General features: G+C 35.6%; 2 protein-coding genes and 1 pseudogene across 2 annotated transcripts; 2 read left to right on the top strand and 1 right to left on the bottom strand.

Annotated features, from left to right (window-relative positions):
• Positions 1 to 4,799: 4,799 nt before the first annotated feature.
• Positions 4,800 to 7,176, bottom strand: LOC137834017 (FBD-associated F-box protein At5g60610-like; annotated as a pseudogene).
• A 3,025-nt stretch (positions 7,177 to 10,201) lies between these two features.
• LOC137834016 (uncharacterized) lies at positions 10,202 to 10,669 on the top strand. Its single transcript, XM_068642083.1, has one exon. The coding sequence runs from the start codon at positions 10,202 to 10,204 to the stop codon at positions 10,667 to 10,669; it is 468 nt and encodes a 155-aa protein (XP_068498184.1).
• Positions 10,670 to 12,716: 2,047 nt separating this feature from the next.
• LOC137834015 (uncharacterized mitochondrial protein AtMg00810-like) lies at positions 12,717 to 13,160 on the top strand. Its single transcript, XM_068642082.1, has one exon. The coding sequence runs from the start codon at positions 12,717 to 12,719 to the stop codon at positions 13,158 to 13,160; it is 444 nt and encodes a 147-aa protein (XP_068498183.1).
• Positions 13,161 to 20,797: the final 7,637 nt, after the last annotated feature.

Genomic DNA, 20,797 nt, shown 5'->3' with positions numbered 1-20,797 from the left:
CTTGAACTTGGCGATCGTCGTGAACAATTCTTCCAAGTCCGCGACGTGCTTGCTCTTCTCCTGCGAGGTCACGACCATGTCATCGACGTAGGCTTGCACGTTCCTTCCCAGCATCGGTGCAAGTACTCGATCCATCAACCTCTGGTACGTGGCCCCCGCGTTCTTCAGCCCAAACGGCATCACCTTATAGCAGTAGCACGACCTCTCCGTCATGAAGGCTGTTTTTTCTTCATCCATGGGATGCATCTTGATCTGATTATAGCCCGAGAAGGCATCCAGGAAACTCAGCAGCTTGCACCCTGCAGCACTATCAACCAGGGCATCAATGCTTGGTAAAGGATACGAATCCTTTGGGCAAGCTTTATTCAGATCGGTGAAATCGACGCACATGCGCCATTTCCCGTTACTCTTCTTCACCAGTACGACATTTGCCAACCATTCAGGGTACTGGACTTCCCTGATGTGGCCTGCAGCGAGGAGTTTCTGTGTTTCGTCCCTGATCGCCTGCCTCCTCTCCTCGTTGAATTTTCTTCTCCTTTGTCGCACCGGTCTCACCATGTTGTCCATCGCCAGGTGATGGCACAAGAAGTCGGGATCGATCCCGGGCATGTCCGAAGCGGACCAGGCAAACGCGTCCAGATGCCGCTCAATCACCTTGGCGATCTGGTTCTGGAGATCGACCTCCAGAGATCTTCCGAGCTTGAAGATTTTCCCTCCGATCTCCTTCTCGAGCCACTGCTCAACAGGTTTGGGCCTGGATTCTCTGGCGATCACCGCCCTGGCGATTCCCTGTTCCCTTGCTTCCTCGGGGCGATTCCGCGCCTCTTCCTCTTCCAGGCCAGCATTCCTCTCCCCCAGCTCGGCATCCACCATCTCTACATCCCTTCCGGCGGCCTCCTCTGTTACCGGCGGTCTGGGCTTCACACCGGGAGGTGGGGTGGTTGTTACATAACTTACTGATCTTTTGTTTTTCAGGCTATTCTCATAGCACCTCTTCGCTTCTTTCTGATCAGACTTTATTGTGATCACCACCCCTTCCATCGACGGCAACTTCACCTTCATGTGTCGAGTCGACGGAATGGCACCTATCCTGTTCAGAGTGGGTCTCCCCAACAGGATGTTATATGCTGAAGGGGCGTTTACGATGAGGTACTTGATTTTCTCCGTCCTCGACCCAGCCTCATCTGTAAACGTGGTTCTCAGCTCAATGTACCCCCTGACCTCCACCTGGTCACCAGCGAACCCATACAAGCACCCTCCATAGGGCCTTAGCTGGTCAAGGGGCAATTCCAGCTGCGTGAAAGTCGGCCAGAACATCACGTCTGCCGAGCTTCCTTGGTCCACCAGAACTCTGTGGACCTTCCTCCCTGCTGTAACCAAAGAAATAACTATGGGATCGTTGTCATGAGGCACAACGTCCCGAAGATCCTGCTTGGTGAACGTGATGTCCACTTCCGGCGAGTGATCTTCAAACATGTCCACTGACATCACCGATCGCGCATACTTTTTCCTCTGCGATGCGGTGCATCCACCACCTGAGAAACCCCCTGCAATGGTGTGGATCTCCCCATGGATGGGCATCTCGTGTTGCTGGGCTTCTCCACCTGCTGGCTGGGAACTCGACGCTCCCCCAGTCCTTCTATCCAACAGATAGTCGTTTAGGAACCCGCTCTTAACCAGATCGTCGAGCTGGTATCCTAAAGACAAACACGAGTCCAGGTTGTGGCCAAAACACTGGTGGAACTCGCACCAGGCGTCCGGTTTTGACCCCAGCACCTTGTCGCCCACCTTCTCAGGTGCCTTCAACCTAGCAGATATGTTAGGGATAGCGATCAGGTCTGCTAGTCCCATGACAAACTTGTGCTTAGGCGGGCGATTGTACTCCCGGCGTGCTGGTTGTTGGCGCGCTTGGCTTCTTCCCTTATTTCTCCTATCGTAAGGATAGCGAGTCCTTTGGTCTTTTCTGGCCGCCGCCGCCGTTTCCAGCACCCTCTGCGGCTGGATCCTGGTCTGGGCGCGTGGCCTGGCGGGAGCCACGCTGCCTCTCTTCTCGGCGACTTCACTCTCGTCGGCGATGTGGGCCACCGCAAGTCGCCTGACTTCAGCAAACGTCGCTGGATGAGCCCTGATCAAGGCCTCGCAGAATGGCCCGGGCTGCACGCCCTTCTTGAAGGCATAGACCAGCATTTCTTCATCCTTCGCCGGCGATCTGACCATCTGCGCTCCGAAGCGATTGAGGTAGTCTCTGAGGGACTCCCCATGGTACTGCCTTATATCAAACAGATCATAGGACACCCTGGGCGGTGCCTTATTCACAATGTACTGCTCGACAAAGATTTTCGAGAACTGTTGAAAATTGGTTATGTGGCCGTTAGGCAGGCTCACAAACCACTCCATCGCCGTTCCCTGGAGCGTACTCACGAACATCTTGCAGTAGACGGCGTCTGACCCTCCTGACAGCATCATCTGCGTGTGGAACGTGGTCAGATGAGCCTCTGGATCCTCCACGCCAGTAAAAACAGCTTTAACCGGAACCACGCTCGTGGGAATTGGCGTGTCGGTAATCGCCTGAACGAAAGGCATTGGGAACACACGAGGTGGCGTCGACGGTGCCACCTCTTCAGCAGAAGAACGTCCCTGCTGCTCCTGAAGAGCTCGACGCAGCTCCTCAGTTACCTTGCTAAGCTCCTCGTTCCTGGCGCGAGAGGCGACCAGGTCCTCATGTATCCTTGCCTGCTCTACGTGCGAGGCTTCCACAGTTGCCTGCAACGAGCGCATCATCTCTGCCATCTGCGCCATGGTCATTGCGGCGTCGCCTTCAGCAGCGACAGGAGCCACGGGACTGGAACGATTGCTTCTCATCTTTCTCATTAACTTCAGCGAACCACAGGAATACAGCAAACAACACTTCAACCACGATCGAATCAGCGATCAATCGGAGAAAACTCAAGAAACTGCGTAAGAACTCACGAACACCGCAAACCTTCGCAGAAAACCACAAAAGAACTCGAACTTCCACCAAACAGATTGCGTGCAAGCAACAAAAAACCTCACTCCACCGATCGAAAAGCCAAACGAACGGTTCAAAACGCAGATTCACCGAACGAAACACAAAGAAACTGCGAACGACGGTTGCACCAGCACACAACCACGCCGAAAACCTCGAAAACTTCCACGAACTCACGCTGTGGATGGGAGCAAGTTTTACACGGCCCCACGGTGGGCGCCTGATGATCCTGCCTGTTGACCGGAGCGCTGGAGAATGCCTCGTCAAAGGATCGACGTGCGCACCGCTTCTCACCTTCGTTCCTCCCGGGATCTATCTCAAGAACCTGCAAAGAAACGACACGGCGCCGCTGCGGCCGATCGCACTCCGACGCTCAAGTCAGTGACGGTATCACCAAATACTAAGAACTAGAACCGTGCAAATCCTCTCTCACAATCAGCTCTGTCTCTCGCAAGCGTAAAGTGTATGAACTGAACGTGCGTACCTCAGAAAGTCTGTTAAGAACTCTTATATACTTGGTGGCTTTCTCTCTCCTGGCAGTTACAGACTTGGACACGTGGCTCGCATCCAACTGTACACGTGCCATCATCTGGAGGCTCCCTGACTTGGCGCCGCTTCTGCTCTCATTTTGGCTAAGTTACTTATGCATGGTACTGCCCAGTGCATAGCTAACTTAGGAGTGCGATCTCTACAGGAACTGGCGAGTTAGGGCCTTCATACACCTTCCCTGTGGTCTCGCCGGCCGCCTTCATAATCTGCTTCTCCTTCATCTTCGGCGATGTGCTTGTTCTGGCGATCTCCGACTGCTTGGTCGCCTGGGTCTACATCTGGTGACTTGATCTTGAACCAGGCGATCGCCTATTCTGGTAAACTGGAAATCGGAACACGCCAGCTTAACAACTGGCGACTATGCGTGCCCCCCGACTTCCTTCCCTTCTGCCAACCTGGCGCCTTGTCAACACGCCTACACTGTAGCAGGATGCCACGTCATCATACCCGACTACCAGGGCGGTACAGTTGCTATAGTGACTAAATTAAAAATTATTTTAGAAACTAAAAAAGCTTTTGGTTTTTAAATTAATATCTATTATTGTTAAATAGTTTTTAAATTAGTATCTAATTAACTATGTTTTAACTATCAATTATTTAGATTTTAAATTTGATAGCAAAAATCTTATTTGCTAATTAGATACCAATTTAGAAATCATTTAACAATAATAGAAACTAATCTAGAAATCAAAAGTCTTTTTAGTTTCTAAAATGATCTCTAATTTAGTCACTATAACAACTAACTATTTTTTATTTTTAAAATTAGTTTCTATTTTATAATTTTATTGTAGTGTTAGTATATCACATTATTCATTAGGGCATAAATGTGAAACTTTCCATCTACTATAAGGTTAATTACATTGATAAAGCGGTGCATTTATTTCTCTTTATTAAATATGACCTAAATAATAAATATAAAGTTATTAACACACATTAAATATAAACTACTACTGATTATGGGTGACGTTATTTTGCCATTCAAATTGTCACCAAATTGCTTCAGTACAAAATCAAAAGGAATAATTATATTTAAAGTGAAACTTTGGTGCTTACTACAATTTGACTTACTAAATGCTTGAAGAAATTGAATAGATGAGGGTAAATGTTGACAAAGAGTTTGATAATTTATTAAATTTTGAGGCTGATGGTAAGGCATGCAATTTTGATATTGCTTCACTTGCTTTCTTTGCCTCTAACCATTTCTCCATCTCAATTGTCACTGTCTTCAACACCTTTGAATTCTTTAGAATATATTTTGTAAGTTCCAATTCATCTCTGGACCCACCATATTCTCTAAATTTAAACACACTAAGATGTGAGCTAAGACAGTTAGGAACCAATGTTATTATTGGTTGTGTCCTTTTTCTTTCACTTTCTTCATAAACCTGTTCAAGAAACATACCACTCCTATTAATTTTTGAGTTAAATATGTTTTTAATCTCCGTATTTTCACATAAAAATTGTTTTCGTTCCTAATTTAAACTTAATTCAAACTTTAAACTTCATCGATATTGATATTTGTAGTAAAAAAATTATTAGAATGATTTTTTGTCAGTTTTTTTTATATGACAAACGGATTTTCAGTTCCTAATTCAAACTTTAAACCTTATCGATATTGATATTTATAGTAAAAGAATTATTGGAATGAGTTTTTGTTAGTTTTTTTTACGTGACAAATGGATTTTCAGTGTGAACTGAAATGTTAAAATATTTCATGTTGACGGATCGCTAATGCAAATATTATAATATAGTTCTCTTTAAAATTTCGTTTTTTTTTAAAAAAAATACTACTAAAGACTCATTCCAATAGTTTCTTTATTATAAATAGTCAAAAAGTCTAAAGTTTGAATTATAGAAAAAAATCAATTTTATGTTATAGTATATAGATGAAAAATATATTTAATCCTTAATTTTTTAAATAGAAGAAATAGAGAGAAAAAAAGTAACAACATGTTTGATTTTCTTCTCACTCTTCTTTTAACAAAAGTTGTTTTCGGGAAAGAGTTTACCAAACCATACAAAATACAAAATGTATAAAATTATGAAAATTATTTTGGTCACATTTTTTTTACAGAAAAGGGTGTTTTTTTTATAATTTTTTAAAATTAGTAGAAATATCACTCATATAATTAAATTATAGTGTATAAATTATTCCAAACTTTATTTTATAAGTTTGTTTTTCTAAGTCCGGATTACATTAAAAATTCACAATATTATAAAGTCTATCTCAGCATGAGAAAAAAAAAACAACAAACATTTTAAAAAATGTTAAAGAGAAAACCGAATTTTATAAAATAGAAAACTGATTTAAAGAGCAGAGTAAACAAACAAGAGTAATAAATATCAACAAAACAATAAAATTGAACCTAAAAAGTCAACAAACCTTATCAATGTCAAGAATTTCAAGCTTGGGACATTTTGTAAGCAAGTGTATTAGAAAACAATAGTCAATAGACTCAGACAAAGCTTTAGATGAACCAAATTGTGAAATTCTGGAAATCCAAAGCTAGAATCAGCAAGAACCTGCATGTGGATGAGAATAACAAAGACTTGTGAATAACATCTACACATTACTTCATTTCAAAACAATAACATAAAAAGAAATGAAAATAACTAAGTGTGCTGGTGTGATGATAGCAAAAAGGGATTTGCAAGATGAACCTTACCTCTGTTGTATAAGTAGACAACTCCAAAAACTTAGTGTGATGAATTCCATTGAAAAGCTTAGACACATATTCTTTTTCACAATGGTCAAAGTAGATATCAACATGTGCTTTTATCAAGGTAGGCAAGTTGCAGAGCAAAGAGTCACACACTTTTGTTTCTTGCACTTGAAGGTACTCAAGAGAAGGGGTGACTATCTGCACTCTTTGGTCATGACACTTCAAATGTAACTTTTTGAGTGAAGGCAAGCAGATTTTAAAAGGGGTTGAATTATTAGACTTCACTTCCTCATAGCAAAGTTCTTCAAGGATTGGACACCCAGAGAAAAACCTCATCAATGATTCATCCTTTTCAAGGTAAAGCAGGTAAAGATGCAAAATCTTGAGTGAAGGAAGATGAATGGATGAAATGGCATTTAGGTTGATTGTTGAGCCGAATGATAGCTTCAAAATTGAGATGGTTTTGCAAGTGAAGAGTGTGTTGGGCAAAGTGACCTCTAAATAGCAGTAGCAGAAGAGGTCCAGCTCCTGAAGGTTTTGACTCACAGCTGTGGAAACCAATGTGCCAATCAAGTCTATGGTGAAGGATTTGTTATGGTTATGGAGACAAAGTCTTTTGATGCTTTTTGCTTTACGTTGATCTAAGATACTTCCTACAGTTGAAGCAAAGGTTGTGTTGAAGAAACAAGGCCAATTGTCCTCAAAATCAAGGGTAAGGACTGAAGTCCAAAGTGTTTTCCACCTGGTGGACAACACACTGGTAGTAACAACCTCTTTGGTTGGGAGGAATGAAAGGATATGGCAAATGATTTCATCTGGCAAACAACTAATCCTATCAACTTCTTCATTTGATACAGTAAAAGCATCGTCTTTGCCACTGCTTCTGCTTTTGTCCTTTGGGGACACAGAGAAAGGGAATAATCCAAAACAACTTAAAACTGAACCTCTAATAGGCATTGCTAGTTGTTAGAAATTGAGAATATACATATGAAGAAATGAAAAGATTATGTCTTTTGATTGCAAAGGAACTGGGAATATATATAGAAAAAATAACTTTAAATGAGATTAGATTTTAAGTTTAAGTCAAAAGTTACATAATACACCATTAAACTTTACTAGAATATTCTTAACTTACATTAAAAAATAAATTTACAAATTTTAAGGTTAACTTAAAATAAAATTTTATGTGAAATTTTATACGTAAAGAATTATTTCTTTTACATCGATTATTTTGTGCTGTATCCAATTTTCTTAAATATAAATGGAGCACTAGAATATATGATAATGAAGTAATGAAAATTCACTCTTATAAATAATTTTCTATCATTTTGTATATTTTAATCATCTCAAAAGAAAAATACTAATTATTATCATTAATATCACATGAAAGAGAATGGTATTTATTATTTTTATCATTACACTATTTTGAAGTATTTAATATCTATCAGTTTCTTTTGACTAATTGTGCAAATACAACAATGACATAAACTTATATAATTTATATTAATAATATAAAAATATAACGTATATGATGAATTCTCAGATTACTCTGGGTTAACATAAATGGTAAGCGTTTTGATATTATTTTGGATATAAAATAAATTGTTATAAGGGAAGTACACACATTATATAAAAATTCATATAAATAATTAAAAAATGAAATATCAATGGTTTTGGTTTAGTTGTCTTACTGGAATGGGTTAAAGGTTAGTATAAGTTATAAAGCAGAAAATCCAATTTTAATTTATTAAGTATACCACAAGCTCTTCAAAAACTGCATCTGAGATGTATTCTCCTTTAAAAATTCATTTAATTTTACATAAATAAAGCAATAAAGAAGGCTACTCAAAACAAATTCATTAAATATTACCTTAAAAAAACAATTCATTAAAGACCATGAATATACCAGTAAAAAAAAATTAATGATGAGACTATTTTTATTGTTCCAAATATTTATTGTTTGCGTATCATGTTGGGAGCAACGGTCAACAATATTAACAAGTCTGCTTACAATTTTACATAAACAATGTGTCCTTGTGATTTAAAATAGAAAATAGGACAATATAAAGAAAATAAAAAAATTAATAGTGTGTTTAAATGGAGAAATTCTAGAGAGCAATTTATTTTATTTGAGAATTTAAAAAATTTATAATAAAAATTTGTTATTTGATAGTTAATGTTAGATACTAATTTAAAAACTATTACATAAATTTTTATTGATAATAAAAACTACTTTAAATACAATAATTTTTTATAAAATAATATTTAGTTTAGTTAATAATGACTAATTACTTTTTATCTCTAAATTAGTTGATATTTAATAATTCTTTTTAGTGGATATTAATATTTTATTTTATTATGGGTGATAATGTGGGCTGGCCCGTCTTAAGATTTTTTTTTAAAATTAAAATTTCATTAATTATAAAAACTTATTCCTACTACTAAAAAATTAAAATTTTATTTGTGTTTTAATTCATTTAATTAAGATAAAAATATAAATTAAGTATGAGGATTGTTAGAAAGCTTGATTACAAATAATTTAAGTCTTATTACTCTTAATACTAACTTCTTTAGATGATTAAAATAAAACATTCTTTTTTTAGTACATTAAATTTAATTTTTTAATATAAAATAAAATAAAGATAATAGTACAATAATGAGTGAATAAGGTATGATTTTTTTTTACAAAAAAATTAAATAATTATTTTTTTATTTATGCGGACCAGTGGGCCAACCCGTCCCGTTGTTGGCCCGCGCAAGTTACAGGTTATGCAGGACGGATCAAAGTGTGTCAGCGGACTAGATTAATGAATCATTGCCACCCCTATTTTTATACTTTCTTCAAATATTCGATCTTGTTGGGATATCATCGATTTTGTTACAATGAAGATGTCATCAGCCTAATTTAAATCAAGATGTCATCGATTCATTCAAATTTAATGATGTTATGGTGTTTCTTGTTCGTAATGTTTTTAAATTGAGAAATTTTGAAGATTACAATATTTTTATTGAGAATTAATTTAAAATGTTTTATAATATATTTTTTATCAATAAGAAATTTTAAAAACACAAAATTAATTTGACTAGACATTATACAATTTAAAGTTTTACATAAAAAATAATAAATTGAAAATTTTCGTATTCTATCTTCTATTATATTAATATTTATTTTTTCACATTTTTTCAAAATATTCAATCTTAGTCCGGATATCCTTGACTCACATGTCGTCACCTTAAATCAAATCAAGATGTGACCTTAAATGAAATCAAGATGTCGTTAATTATACAAATTTAATGATGTTAATGAATGATATTTTTTTTTTTGTCAACTAAGGAAACTATTGACCAACTTGACTAAGAGTGTTTTGCCATTGTTAATAAAAAAATTTCAACCAAAATCAATAAAAAAGTTGGTTAAAATAATAATGACTAATAACATAGAAAAAATAACCTTAAACAATATTAGTCAAAGTAATTATGGTCAACATTTATAGAAAGTAACTTCATTCACACGGTCTAATTTGTTATTATTAGATAGTTGTTAGATAATTTATCTTTTTGTCCGTTGTGAAAAGAGTCTAAGACTATATTTAGTCCCTTCTATGTTGGTTATTAATTCAGATTTTATTAATCTTAAATGTTGGTTATTAATTCTGATTTTATTATTATCCTTAAACTATTTATCGTTATTATTACATTAATGGTCAGTTTATAGGACTGATAGTATTTCTATTTTATAACTTCCAATAATTGTAATTTTATTATATACATTATTGAAGTAAATCAAAATGGAGGTATCAGTTCAGTATTTTTGCAATTTTGTGCAATTACCTTCAATCAGTTTCTACAACTTTTTGCCTTGTATTATTTCCTTCAATTAGTTTCTACAACAGGTATCAGAGTCAGTCTGTTATCATGAAATATACCCAATTATCAGTCCCCATCCTTGATGGAAAAAAATTACAATCGGTGGTGTGTGCAGATGAGAGTTTTGTTTGATTATCTTGAGTTATGGGATGTCGTTGAAAGTGGAGTGTTTGCATTAGCTGATAATGCAACTAAGGCACAACGAGTTGCACATTGTGACCAGAAGAAGAAGGACAAGAAGGCTTTGTATGTCATCAATCAAGGGATGAATGACGAGACGTTTGAACATATAGAAGGAGCAACAACTGCAAGTGAGGCTTGGATCATTTTGTCAACCAATTATAAAGGTGATGACAAGATCAAGAGGGTGTGTCTTCAAACCCTAAGACGTCAATATGAACTGCTACAAATGGAAACAACAGAGACTATTGATGTCTATATAAATAAAGTTCTTGCCTTGACAAATCAGATGAAGACCAATGGTGAAACACATTCAGAGCAGGCAAAGGTGGAGAAGATTTTGAGGTCTTTAACTCCCAGATTTGAACATGTTGTTGTCGCAATTGAAGATGCACATAATTAAAAATAAATTCTTAATTTTTGATAAAAAAAGGTAATTTGATTCTTAAAACCGTTTTATCAAAAAACTGCATGTTTCCAATACATTTTCATATGAGTGATTTCAAGTGCTTGAATGCAATAGTGAATATGAATCGTGCTTGTGGCATTTACGCTTTGGGCACTTAAATTTTCAGAGTTTGGAAAATCTCTTCAAATGAAATTTAGTGAATGGTTTACCCCATATTTATCACCCTGATCAATTGTGTGAGGCTTTCATTTTTGGAAAGAATCACTGGATACCATTTGTTAAGGAGCCTTGGCGTGCAAAATTTCCTTTGGGGAGCTTGTTCATATAAATGTTTGTGGCCCGATGAACATATCATCAATTGAAGGTAATAAGTATTTTTTAACCTTTATTGATGATTTTTCTAGGTAAACCTGGATTTATCTATTGAAAAGCAAGGATCAGGTATTCCATTGCTTTAAAATATTTAAAGCATTTGTTGAAAGATAGAGTGACAGACTAATTAAGATGGTGCGTAATGATGGAGGGGGTGAGTACAAGTCTAATGAGTTCAAGAGGCACTGTGAAGAACTTTGCTTTGCAGCATAACATAACCTGCCCCTACACACCTCAACATAACAGAGTTGCCGAGAGAAAGAATAGAACAATCATGGACATGGCGAGGAGCATGCTTAAAGCGAAAGGTATGCCAAATTATTTTTGGGCTGAGCCCGTAACATGTGCGGTATATTTGATAAACAGATCATCCACTCGGAGTGTTCCTAACACAACTTCGATTGAGGCATGAATCGGATTCAAACCCAATGCGCAACACTTGAAGGTATTTGGGTCAATTACTCATGCTCATGTCCCCAAGGCAGCAAGATCGAAGTTGGATGATAAGGCAGTGAAGACCATTTTCATTGGATATAAGCATGGGAGATACAAACTGTACAATCCAATGACAAAGAAGGTGATTGTCAGCCGTGATGTTACAGTTGTCGAAGATGAGGAATGACAATGGAATGCAACAACTGAAATGGATTCAAAAAAACAATATATTTATGTTTTGAACGATGATGTGGAAGATGGAGTCACTCTTGAAGCACCTGTAGTTCAACTTGAAGTTGTAATTCAACCTGAAGTTGCAGCTCCAATTGCAACTATGATAGAGTGACCAATAAGGTAGCAACGACAACCTGTATACCTTCAAGATTGCGAAGTAAATCTTGATGATGAAGTTGATGACAATGGATATTTGGTTCACTTTGCTTTTCTTGCAGATTCAGAACCTGTGAGACTTGTAGATGCCATTCAAGACCCCAAATGGCAAGAGGCTATGAATGCAGAATTGGTGGCGATTGAGAAAAAACAATACATGGCAGCTCGCTGATCTTCCAAAAGGACACAAAGCAATTGATGTGAAGTGGGTGTATACGATTAAAGTGAAAGAAAATGGTGAGATTGATAGATACAAGGCAATGTTGGTGGAAAAGGGATTCGAGCAACGAGAAGGCTATGATTATGATGAAATATTTTCTCTTGTAGCTCGAATGGAAACAATGGGATTAATCATTGCTTTAGCTGCACAAAGGCAATGGAAAGTTCACCAAATGGACGTTAAGTCTGCATTTCTAAACGACCCACTTGATGAAGAGGTTTATGTAAAGCAGCCGTCGGGTTTCATACAATCTGGCAAAGAGGGGAAGGTGTACAAACTAATAATGGCTTTATATGGCCTTAAACAGGCACCAAGAGCTTGGAACAAAAGGATTAATTCATTTCTTCATGTCACTAGATTTAAAAAATGTGCATCAGATCATGGTCTTTATGTAAAGACTAATGATTATGGAGATTTGCTAATTTTATGTCTTTATGTTAATGATGTGATTTTTACAGGAAGTAATCTCAAAATGATTGGTGACTTTAAGCATATAATGATGAAGGAATTTGAGATGTCTGATCTCGGTCTTATGTCCTACTTTTTGGGCATTGAAGTCATCCAAGGAGACGATGGAATCTTCATCAGAGGAAATTTGCTGCTGAGTTTTTAAAGAAGTTTAAGATGGAGGATTCAAACCCAGTTAAGACTCCAATTGAAGGTGATGGGCGAACTGTAGATGCAACATACTTTAAGCAGATTATTGGGAGCCTTAAATATCTCACATGTACTAGACCTAACATATGTTATGCTGTGGGATTGGTCAGTCGATACATGGAGTCACCTCGACAAGTTCATTTACAAGCTGTAAAGAGAATTATGTGCTACATCAAAGGTACTGCAACTTTTGGTGTATTTTACTCTTCATCTAAGAAGATTGAGATTGTCATATACTCAGACAGTGATTGGGATGGAGATTCAAACGAGAGGAAGAGCATTAGTGATAATTGTTTTATGATTGGAAATATTGTTTGCTTGTGGTTATCAAAGAAACAATCAATTGTTGCATTATCTACTTGTGAAGCTGAGTATGTAGCAGCAACAACAAGTGCTTGTCAATCAGTTTGACTCAACAATATCATGACTCAAATTGGTTTTAATCTAGATGTCCCAATCAAGATATATGTTGACAATGTCTCCGCAATTAATCTTGCAAAGAATCCGATTTTTCATCAAAGAAGTAAACACATTGATATTCGATATCACTTCCTGCGAGACTAAGTTGGGAAGAACATGATCAAATTGGAATAATGCAGATCAAAAGATCAGATTGCAGATATTCTCACTAAGCCATTGAAGATCGATGCTTTCATGAAGTTAAGAGATATGTTGGGCATGAAGGTTGTTCCAAATCAAAATTAAGGGAGGATGTGGCTTATTAATTCAGATTTTATTAGCCTTAAATGTTGGTTATTAATTATGATTTTATTAACCTTAAACTATTTACCGTTATTATTGCATTAATGGTCAGTTTATAGGGCTGTTATTATTCCTATTTTATAGCTTCAAGTAATTGTAATTTTATTATATATATTATTGAAGTAAATCAAAATGGAGGTATCAGTTCAACAATTTTGCAATTTTGTACAATTACGTTCAATCAATTTCTACAACTTTTTGCCTTCTATTATTTCCTTCAATTAGTTTCTACATTCTAGAGTTAACTACGTCTACATATGTTGTTGTTGTGCGACCCTGTAGTGGACCACCACCACCATGCGATTTGCCCTAACCACGTCAGGATTATCCCACAAGCTCAAACCCAGATGGACTGTGAAAGTTGTCGTGTTTCTCTATTGTGTCTGTGATCAATGTGCAACTCCGTCTGAACGCACCAACACGTCATGGAAGCCATCGAAACGTGCCACTACTACACCAAAGGTTGCCTTTGTTTATATATTTTAATAACTTTTCAATTTAATATTAATATTAATATTGGAATTAAAATTCATATTTGAATTTTAAAATTAAGATTGAAATTTAAAATTAATATTAAAATAAAATTACAATTGATATTTTAGATGAGATTAAAATTTTAATTAAATTAATGTTAGTAGAGTTTTTGTAATTATTTTTAACTACAATAATTTGTAAAATAGGAATGGAAATTGATGGACTCCAAATTACACTTAAAAGATTAGTTCAAATGTGAATATATATAATTTAATTAATGTTAGTAGAACTTTTGTAGTTGTTTTTAACTAAATTTATATGTAAAATAAGATTGAAATTTGATGGACTCCAAATTAGACTTAAAGATTTGATATTGTTGATTGTTATATGTTGAACATATTGGTATTGAGTATGTGGTGTTCGACCCTTCACTTTGTCATATCTTGCATTGAGTGAACCTTAGTTTATTGTTTGAGGTTCAATATAAAGATTGAATACTACCTCCAATTTTAATTATTGATTCATTATGATTGAAAAACAAAAAGGAGGTAGTAATGACAATTATTATATTGAACTTGAATTGTCTGTTTGGACAGTTTAGGAAGATTAAACACTTTTTTCATTATTATGTATAATTAACAATATTATGTATATTTTTTGAAATTTTGATTCATTGTATTTTGTATTGATCTTTGTGTGCATATTTAATTGTGGTTGACTTAACGTCACAACTTTCATTTTATGTTTTCTAAAGACCGATACGAAATGTTGTCAAAATCTTGTGAAGTATAAATAATGAAAATAATTACGTACTAATGAAATATATAAAAAAAATGAATCTTCTTGAATGGGATACGGTCACACCTTTTTTTTTAAATGGAAGATATTCATGCATAAATCAAGTTCTTATGATATGTTGTAATGGATCAAAGTTAGATGAATGCAAGTGAAATCATTGATGTGTATAAGAATGACATTGAAGAATTTCTACAATTTGCTCAACGAAATGGATGAGGTATGAATGAAAGATATTATTAATGTTGGATGCTTTGTTGCTTTGATTGAAGCTCAGTTCTAGGGTGTTTAGAATTATTGTAAAGATCATTCTTAATCCTATGCACAAGCTCAATCAATCTGTTTTAAAAGAGAAAAATGTTTTTCTAAGTAAAGAGAAAAACAATCGGTTGACTTCACGATATAATCAATTGTTTTACACTTAGCTTATTTGAAGGTTTTCAAAACTGTTTTTGGCTTGGTTGACTAACTGTCAAAACCAATTCAACCAGTTAAAACGACATTTCAATCGGTTGATTGTCTCATTTCTTAACAGCTTTTCAAAAACCTGTTAAATCTGTTTTTCAGTTAAATTAAAACTGATTTGGCTCATGATTAATTGCCAAAAATAGCTAGATTTAAGAGCTATAAATATGATTTCTCTTTGTATATAAAAACACAAAAAAGTGAGATGGTAAACGTTTTTGAGAAGAGATTTGATTCAAAGTTTTGCAAGATTTCCTAAAGGCTGTTCATTGGTTCAAGAACTGATCTTAGGAGCTCTATGATTCCTGAAATATCAGGTGTAATCTGTTCCTTTTTTTATTCTTGTAATTTTTACTTTTCTATACTTGTAAAGTTTGTAAACCTATAAGGTCAGAGGGTGTTCTGACTGTGGTTGTGTGAAAGGAAAAAAGGGTGAGTGTTATTAGGTTATCAAGATCACGTCTTTGTGGCTTTGAGTGTGTGTAATCTGTGATTGATTGCTAGTGGAAAACCTAGTGGTTGTTTTGGGGACTAGATGTAGCTCAGAGGTTGAGTATAAGTTGATGGTGTAATCTCTCTCTCTCTCTCTCATTCATTATAAACTGTTTGATTTGATTTTGTTGTTTTTGTTGCTATAAACAACCGATTAAAAACGAAGTTTCAACCGATTGTTTTTCTGCAAACAGTTTCAATTACTTTGTTTATTTGGCTTCCTTGATTACTCTTTTTGTGATTGTTGATAAAACTTCGTTCTTATCCAATCTTTGCGAAAATATTTTATCAAACAATTCAGCCCCCATTTTTTGGGCCATTAATTCTAACAATTGGCATCAAGAGCTGGGTCTTGAAAGTTATTCAAGTTCTGCTTTTTTTTTAAAAACTACTTTAATGGCTAGCAAGTTTTCTTTTGGGGAAGGTGCTTCTTTAAATAAACCACCTCTATTCTATGGTGTGAACTATCAATTGTGGTGTATACGAATGATTTTTTTTGTTAACTCAATAGATAGAAAAATCTAGGATGTCATTACAAACAATGCTTTCATACACCTGCCTGAAACTAATGATGTCTTACCTAAACATGAAAAAGATAATCTTGATTGTGTAGCTAAGAACATCATTGTTTCAGCTCTTGATTCTAATGAACTTCTAAAAGTTTTAGAATGTGTGTCAGCTAAAGAGATGTGGGATACTCTTAAAAGAATTCATAAAGATTGAAGAAATGGTTGGCTGGACAGTGATGAGTCCCCTGCTGGATCATCCTCTGCAGATTCTAAAATGGATGTTTGTCTGATGGAAAGAGAAGAGTTTGCATCAAATAATGTAAGTATATCTTCCTCTACCAAATGTGATAGTTATTATGAACTTCTTGAGGCTTTTAAAGAGACTCATGAAGATGCCAACAAATTAACCCTTTCAAACAATTGGTTGAAAAGTAAAAACAACTGGTTGAAAAATAGAATCAAGGTTTTGGAAGAAGAATTGAACAACTCAAAAACTGATTTTAAAAACTTAGAAATGATTTATCAAAGTTCTTCTTGCAAGTGTGAATCTAGTTCTTGCAAAAACCGTGAATCTCTTCAAAAGAAAGTCTTGTATCTTGTGAAAATTACAGCCAAATTACAAAAGGTAAATCCAACCTTGAGAGTGTTCTAGCATCTCAGAGTTGTGTTTTTGGAAAATCTAGTTTGGGATTTAACCCACAAAGGAAGAACAATGGTTGTTTGAAACATTTTTCAACCATTACAGAAAATCAACCGATTGAAAAGTTGAAACAACCGATTGTTTGTTGTTTCTACTGCATGAGAAAGGGTCACTCTGTCAGATTTTGTAAAATACACAAATTTTCTGTTCCTAAAGGTATCCTAAAGTGGGTTCCCAAGAATGCTAAGGTTCCTAGCAATCAGATTAACATCCACGAACCCAAATTTATTAGGGGACCAAATCTTGCCACCTGATTTTGTTTTTTGCAGGATCTCTTAATGAGAAAACATCATCTATGGTACTTGGACAGTGGCTGCTCCAAGCACATGACTGGAGATGCATCAAAGTTTGTTAGCATAACTTTTAAACAGGAAGGGCATGTGACCTATGGAGACAATAACAAAGGAAAGATCCTTGTAAAAGGCACCATAGGTAATGAAAACAACTTTCTAATCCATGATGTTTTCTATGTGGAAGGGCTCAAACATAACCTACTTAACATAAGTCAGCTTCGTGATAGAGGATACCAAGTCACATTCAAAACTAACTCATGTGAGATTCGTCTACCAAACTCAAAGGAAGTACTGCTGGTTGGTAAGAGATCAAATAATGTCTATCTACTTAATATCTTCAACTCTACATCTATTGGTTGTTTTTTGACAAAGCATGAAGAATCATGGCTTTGGCACAAAAGAATTGCACACATACATATGCATCACTTGAATAAATTGATTTCAAATGATCTTGTTATTGGCTTACCCAAATATATGTAGATGACATTATCTTTGGCTCTTCTAATGATAAATTGTGTGAAGAATTTGTAAAAGCTATGCAGGGAGAATTTGAGATGTCAATGATGGGGGAGCTCTCTTTCTTTATTAGGTTGCAGATCAAACAATCCAAAGAAGGCATCTTCTTGTGTCAATCCAAGTACTATAATGACATTCTAAAAAAAGTTTGAGATGGAAAGCTGTAAAGCTGCAACAACACCTATGTCTACAAAATGTTACTTAAGTTGTGATGAAGCTGGTACAATAGTGGACTAAACTAAATACAGGGGGTTGATTGGTTCCTTACTATATCTTACTGCAAGTAGACTAGACATTATTATTGAACCAAGTGGTGTTCAATGTTTTGAAGAATCCAAATCCTTTGAAGGATGATGAAGCCTCTGCTTTGCTTGTTGCTGCTGTGCTGCTTTTAGCCTTGTTCTGGGGTAGTTCAATGTTGTAATCAACACTTAGATTAAATCTCAAAGCAATTAACATCTCAATTTTATCAAAGCAAAATGATTTTCAAACTAAGTTGAAACAACCGATTGTTTTGTCGAAACAACCGATTGTTTACACTTAGGTGTTTTGAGAAAGTTTGAAAATTGTTTTTGAATGGTGTATTTTGTTAAGTAACAAAACAATCGATTGATTCGAGGAAACAATCGATTGTTTGTTTTAAAACCATAACAGAAAAACTGTTTTCTTTGACTGAGCTTTAAATGCTTTAACTGAATACGCTCCAGTCATTAAATGCTTTGACCAATCATCTTTAAATGCTATTAAGAGTTTGTTAAGATTTGATAACAAACTATATTCTTAGATATATTCTGAAAAACAGTTTTGATATATTAAGAATCTTGAAACATAGTTTTAATCTAAGAGTTTTTCTAAAGAGTTCTGAGATTGCTAAAGAGTTGAGAGATTGATCAAGGTGCTGAATAGGATTTTACTTGTATTGATTTCAGATATTCATCTGTAACAAGTGTAATCTTTGTAAACTGTTGAACAATTTGTTTGTGTGTGTTGCTGAGATTGGTTGTGTGTTCTTGAGGTGTTCAAGATCAACAATCTTAGTGTTGGTCAAGGAGAGTGTGTTTCTTGAGGTGTTCAAGGTCATTCTCTTGGTTGTGGTGTAAGTGATCAAGGTGTGGTTGCTTAGTGGATATCCTCAGGGTTTCTGAGAATACTGGATGTAGCTCTAGTTTGGAGTGAACCAGTATAAACAACTGTGTACAATCTTTCTATCCCTAACTCTTTAAATTCAGTTTGTTTGTTGTTTGCTGGTAAACAACCGATTGTTTCGAAGAAACAACCAATTGTTTTTCCTAGTATTACAGTTTTGCTTGCTGTTTTGGTTAACTAAATTGATGAATCAATTGGTTTCTGAAATAAGTTCATTCTAGCTTTGAAAAGTTTGCGAAAACCCCTTTAAACCATTCACCCCCCTCTAGTTTAAAGCCATCCTTTCTAACAATTATGTTTTCTGTTTGCCTTTGTGCAAGGTTCCAATCCAGTCCAAGGGAATCTCATCTTAAAGCTGCCAAGAGAATCCTAAAATATCTTAAAGGAACAACATCCGTGGGTTTATGGTATCCTTCACACTCTCCTATTCATTTAGTAGGATACACTAATTCTGATTTTGCAAGATGTAAATTGGATAGAAAAAACACAAGTGGGACATGCCATCTACTTGGTTCAAGCCTTATATCATGGCACAGCGAAAAAAGCTTGTGTAGCCTTGTCAACTGCTGAAGTTGAGTATATAGATGCAGGGAGCTACCGTGCACAGATCTTACAGATTAAGCAACAACTAGAGGACTTTTTGGTTGAAAGTCAGCAAAGTTCCTTTATTTTGTGACAACACAAGTGCAATAAATCTCACAAAAAATCAGGTTCAACACTCCAGAACCAAACATATTGAGGTTCAACATCACTTCATTTGTGATCATGGCAGTAATGGTAACTGTGAGATTCAATTCGTTGCCATTGAAAGACAGCTTTCCAACAAGCACACATGTATGATTCATTAAAAGATGATTCAGAAAAAAAATTATACCTCAGTTTTACAAGTTTCACATGTTTATTAGTTGTATTAAGATTAGTTAATATCAAGGAAAGAAATGGGTGGATGGATAAAAGCTTCACTAAATTGCTCGAATCGTTGCATGAAATGCTTCCATAAGGTAATACATTGTTGCCTCATAGATATTATGTCTGATGGGTACGGAGTACTAAATAATACATGCATGTCTCCAATGGTTGTATATTGTATAAAAAAAGAGTTTTTAGGAAGGTGCTAAAGAGGGAAACCTAAGACACCTCCTTTGTATAGCACCTTTAGGCGCTAGTTTTTTTAGGAAAGATCTAGAAAGGTGCCTATTCACTCTCCTTTAGGCGCTAGAATAGGAAGAGTTAGAAGGTCACCTTTCAAAGCTTCTCTTGTAAGCTTCCCTTGTACTTGTGACCGGTCCTCCTCGTTATAAAAGGAAGGCTTAGGTCTTTGAAATAATAAGATTGATTTTGTGAGTATTGAACCTCTACCAAATTGGTGAGTGATTGAGAGAGACTTGTGTCTTTTTCTCTTCTAGTCTTATCTTGAGTGAATTCTTGGTCTCTCAAGTGGCGGCAAAAACACTCATCTTGAAGCCAACCATCCTTCAAGTGGCGTGCACATTTCCAAGAGCTCCAACCACATAAGTTTCCTTGTCCTTTTCATCTTCTTCTTCCATTTCCATTTCCAAAACAAACTCTAAAACATGTCTTTGTTGTTTCTTGTTGTTTTCAATCGGTAGAACTTGTTTAGTTTGTGTTTATATTTGGTAGTTTGTCTTAGTTTGCTGTTCTTATGGTTTTAATTGTGTTTCTTTGAGTTTTAATCGGTGCATTTGTGTTGTTCCTTGTTTCAAACGGTTCAAATGTCCAAAAATGGGTTTCTATGTGAGTTTGGCTTGGTTACTTGTGTTTTGGTGAGTTCTTGAATGACTAAGAACATTGATCCAATTCTTAAAAAATGCCTAATCATATTCCAACTCTTATTGAATCCATAACATGTTCATATCATATCTCTATCATGCTATT

The sequence above is a fragment of the Phaseolus vulgaris genome, chromosome 5 (assembly GCF_000499845.2).
Source record: "Phaseolus vulgaris cultivar G19833 chromosome 5, P. vulgaris v2.0, whole genome shotgun sequence".
In the NCBI taxonomy this organism is placed as follows: Eukaryota; Viridiplantae; Streptophyta; class Magnoliopsida; order Fabales; family Fabaceae; genus Phaseolus; species Phaseolus vulgaris.
The sequence above is the reverse complement of the archived record's forward strand: the minus strand, read 5'-3'. Positions and strand labels throughout refer to the sequence as shown.

What these genes read in the sequence shown, in the direction of transcription:
- LOC137834016 (XM_068642083.1), top strand. Translation starts at nt 10,202, where the DNA reads ATGAGAGTTTTGTTTGATTATCTTGAGTTATGGGATGTCGTTGAAAGT.
- LOC137834015 (XM_068642082.1), top strand. Translation starts at nt 12,717, where the DNA reads ATGGAGGATTCAAACCCAGTTAAGACTCCAATTGAAGGTGATGGGCGA.